Source organism: Babylonia areolata, chromosome 21, assembly GCF_041734735.1.
Source record: "Babylonia areolata isolate BAREFJ2019XMU chromosome 21, ASM4173473v1, whole genome shotgun sequence".
Taxonomy (NCBI): domain Eukaryota; kingdom Metazoa; phylum Mollusca; class Gastropoda; order Neogastropoda; family Buccinidae; genus Babylonia; species Babylonia areolata.
The window spans coordinates 33,462,625-33,466,984 of NC_134896.1; the positions used below are offsets into that span (position 1 = coordinate 33,462,625).

The following is a 4,360-nucleotide window of genomic DNA, read 5'->3' on the forward strand; positions in this document are numbered from 1 at the left end:
GATGAGATCCAGTGATTAGAATGTTTTAAGTGAGATTGGGTGGAACACACTATAATGCCCTTTCAGATACACTTAATTGTTACCTGACAGCATCAGACTCCCCAAATCACTGACCACAAACAAAACTGAATGACACAGGAAACGATTGATATGTTCCTAAAGGGAGCTGTCAGTCGGCTCTACCCAGGCAGGCGGCTTGTTGTTTATGTTTGCAAAGTTCTTAGAGTTGGTATCTGACCAAAGGTAAACAAAAGTAGAATAGATAAATAAATGATAATATGATGATGGTGATGATAATAATAATAATGGTGATAATAATAGTAAATGATACAACTGTTATTACTGCTATTTTTAATAATAATGATAATAATATATACTACTACCAGTACTTCTACTACTTTTGCTACTGCTACCTACTGCTACTACTACTACTACCAATACTGATGATAATGATGATAAATGATACCACTACAATTACTACTGCTACTGCTGCTGCTGCTACTACTACTACTAATGATAATAATGATAAATGATACTGCTACAACCGCTGTTACTAGTAATGATGATAATATTGATAAATAGTACTACTACCACTACTTCTTCTACTGCTACTAGTAATGATGATAATATTGATAAATGGTACTACTACCACTACTTCTGCTACTGCTACTAGTAATGATGATAATATTGATAAATGGTACTACTACCACTACTTCTGCTACTACCAATAATAGTAACAACAAAGCCCCATACCCCCACAGGCCCTGCAGCAAGAGCTTGACGAGATCCAGACCCAGCTGTCAGGGCTGTACAGGCTGAGCGACGAGCTGACCAAGGACATGGGCACATCCACCATCGTGCTGCTGACCTCACGGCAGTCAGCCCTGGAGCAGCGGCTGGTGGGGCTGCGGGGGCTGCTGGACCAGCACATCCAGGGCCTGCACCAGGACCTGTCGCAGATCAACAGGTTCCGCCAGGCCTTCAGCGCAGTCCGCAGGTTCCTGGAGCAGGCGGGGGCTGTTCTGAGGGAGGAGGACCCCGGGAGGGGCGCCGAGCAGGCAGTGCTGCAGAGCAGGTTGGACCGGCTCAAACAGCTCTCCGCACAGTTCCAGGTGAGATCATTAGTACACACTCTTCCGCCTCCTTTTTGCTCAGCCAGTCACCGATCTTCTCTGCAGACCCCTGTCTGGTTTTTCTGGGGGTGGGGGGTGTGGGGAGGTGTTGCTCTTCAGCCACCATCTGTACAACTTTGGAACAATCGAGGACATCAGGATGGTACTGTTTAATTCTTATGGGTTAAAGTCCCAGTTTAAGTGTGAGTGTGCATGTGTGTTGTGTATGTGGCTTTGACGGTGTGGTGGTGATTTTTTGTGGGTGGTGTACGGGGTTTGGGGGAGGTATGGGTGTGTTTGTGTGTGTGTGTAGCTTTGACGGTGTGGTGGTGATTTTTTGTGGGTGGTGTACGGGGTTTGGGGGAGGTATGGGTGTGTTTGTGTGTGTGTGTAGCTTTGACGGTGTGGTGGTGATTTTTTGTGGGTGGTGTTTTGTGTTGGGGTGGTGTACAGGGGTGGGGGGAGGTATGGGTGTGTGTGTGTGTTGCTTTGACGGTGAGGTGGTGATTTTTTTGTGTGGGTGATGTAAGTTGGGGTGGGTAGGAAGCAACAATTTGAATCAAGCAAACAACCAGGGATTGATTGTCTAAAATAATCCCTGCATCTCAAAAAAAAAAAAAAAAAAAGCATGTGATTCTCGCATTTTTAGTATCAATTTCAGGGAGGTTTCAAAGCATGCGGAATGATCCATATGTGCTTGCTACACTATATCTGCTGTATTATAGAAAAAAAAAATTTGAAAGGGTAGATGCCTAACCTTTGCATAAACCCAACACGCAGGTCATGCCTTGACAGCCAATCTTCGATTCATGTAAAACATTAATGAAAATGAATTAAACAAAATGATTGAATAAGTATATATATTAGAATATATGACAGGTGCAATGGCTTGAGTGCTTAAAGCATTTGTCTGTTAATCTGAGGGTCCAAAGATCCTGTAATCCATGTCAGCGTTTGGTGGGTTATGGAAACTAGAACATACCCAGTATGCACATCCTCGAAAACCGAGTATGGCTGCCTACATAGCGGGGTAAAATTTTATGTCTGTCTGTATGAGTGTGTTTGTGTGCATGACTGAAACCCCATTGAGTGACACAGGAAACAAATAATGAGCGCCCAGTGGCAGCCACCAGTCAGCTCTAACAAGGTAGGCAGCCTGATGTGCAAATGACTCCATGTTTGCAAAGCATTTTGTCTGGTGCTATATAAGTATCCGTATCATATCACAATAAAGTGAAAGATACTTGCAAGGCAAACAACTGATAACCACCTCCTCCACCCCACCCCCTGACAGGCCAACAGTGGGAAGCTGGACGAGGTGAACGACCTGGGGTACCGCCTGGCCCTGGACGCCAGGGATGCGCAGCAGCTGCTGGAGGTGAACCACGAGTGGCACCGCGGAGCCGGGGACTGCCAGGAGCGTGCCAAGGCCCTGCAGGGACACCTGCTGGTGCAGCAGGACTTCACCGCCAAGTGCCACACCTGGATGGCCTTCCTGGCCGACACCGAGCGAGACCTGGCCACCCAGGTGGCTGGAAACCTCTCCGACCTCCTGGAGCAGCAGAGCAAGTGTCAGGTGAGGAGGTGGTGGTGGGGTAGGGGTGTGGGTTGGTGGGGGAGGGTTGGGAGTAGGTTGTGTGGTGGTTGGGCAGGGGGAGGAGTTGTTCGTGTGGTGGGGTGCGTTGTGTGGTAGTGGCGGGGAGTGCAGGGGGAGGAGTTGTGGTGGCAGGGAGTGCGGGGGGAGTTGTTGGTGTGGTGGGGTGCGTTGTGTGGTGGTGGCAGGGAGTGCGGGGGGAGTTGTTGGTGTGGTGGGGTGTGTTGTGTGGTGGGGTGCGGGGGGAGTTGTTGGTGTGGTGGGGTGCGTTGTGTACTGGTGGTAGGATAGGCTGTGCGAGTAAGGTGGTTGGTAGGGGGGAGGGGGGGCGGGGTTGGGTGTGTGGTGTTGGGGCAATGTGTGGGGTGGGGGTTTGTGTGTGTGTGATGGTGGGGGGGGGTAAGTGTGGTGTTGGGGGGGGGTTCTTTGTGTGTGTATGTGGTGGTGGGAGGGGTTGTGTGTGTGGTAGAGGAGTGTGTGTGGTGGTGGTAAGGGAGTTGTGGTGCATGGTGGGGGTAGCGGAGTTTGTGTGTCTGTGGTAGGATGGTGTATATGTGTGAGGTGCATGATCAAAGGAAGGTTGTGTGTGTGGGAGGTGGATGTGTGTGTGGGAGTGGGGTTGTGGAGATGGTTGTGTGTCAGGGGTGAGGGTAGGGTTTTGTATGTGTGATCTGGTGGTAGTTGAGTGATGTGCGTGGTGGGAGAAATATTCAGGGTGTGCATGGTGGGGTATGTGTGAGTGTGAATGTGTGTTAACCATGCAAATTTAATGGCAATGTACCTGGAGTAAGATAAATCATTTACTAGACTCATGAACCTGTGAAACTTACCACAGAAATTTAAATGCAAATGAAAAAGTATTGGCCAAGTGGTAACATGTCTGCCAAGGAAGTGAGAGAATCTGAGTGCATTGGTTCAAATGCCACACTCACCAGTATTTTCTCCCCCTCCACAAGACCTTCAGTGGTGGTCTGGATGCTAGTCATTGGATGAGATGATAAACTGAGGACCTGTGTGCAGCATGCACCTAGAGCACATAAAAGAACCTGTCAGCAACAAAAAGTTTATCCCTGGCAAAGTTCTGTTGAAAAATCCACTTTGACAGGAAAACAAGTGCACTTGCAGGCTGAAAACTAAAAAAGGAAAGAAGAGGGTGGCGCTTTCTCTGTTGGAGAGTAGCCCGAATTCCACACAAAGAAATCTGACAAAAGTGTAAAAGAATGCAATACAGTTAAACCCAAGTTATAGACCCTTTGAACCATTCCACAGAAGTTTTGAGTGCCTATGAACTGTTTTCCCTCCACACACAGAAATTTGAGAGCGAGATGTACAGCCACCAGCAGGTGATTCAGGCCATCATCAGCGACGGCCAAAAGATGCTGCGCAATGGAGAGGTGGAGGACCCCACAGGGTTCGAACACAAACTGCGGTTGCTGTCAGGAGCAGTGGCAGAGCGTGGTCCAGCGGGCGGGCCAGCGCAAGGCCATCATCGACGGCACCATCCAGGACTGGCACCTGTTCAACTCGCTGAGTGACACGCTGCGCACCTGGCTGCAGGAGAAGCGGGAGGGGCTGAAGGTGTTTGAGGTGGACCGGCTGTCCCTGCAGCAGATCCGACACCTGTTGGACAGAGTCAAGGTGGGCACCCTCACTC

The 4,360-nt window shown here is 49.2% G+C and overlaps 1 protein-coding gene across 5 annotated transcripts in view; it reads left to right on the forward strand.

Annotated features, from left to right (window-relative positions):
- The window catches only part of LOC143295939 (muscle-specific protein 300 kDa-like), a 341,276-nt gene that overhangs the window by 335,510 nt on the left and 1,406 nt on the right, over positions 1-4,360 (forward strand). For all 5 annotated transcript variants that reach the window (XM_076607629.1, XM_076607632.1, XM_076607633.1 and 2 more), the window contains 3 exons: positions 762-1,112; positions 2,407-2,688; positions 4,017-4,344. In XM_076607629.1, coding sequence (XP_076463744.1) covers positions 762-1,112; positions 2,407-2,688; positions 4,017-4,241 — 858 coding nt within the window. In that variant the 3' untranslated portion in view covers positions 4,242-4,344. The remainder of the gene's footprint in view (positions 1-761; positions 1,113-2,406; positions 2,689-4,016; positions 4,345-4,360) is intronic.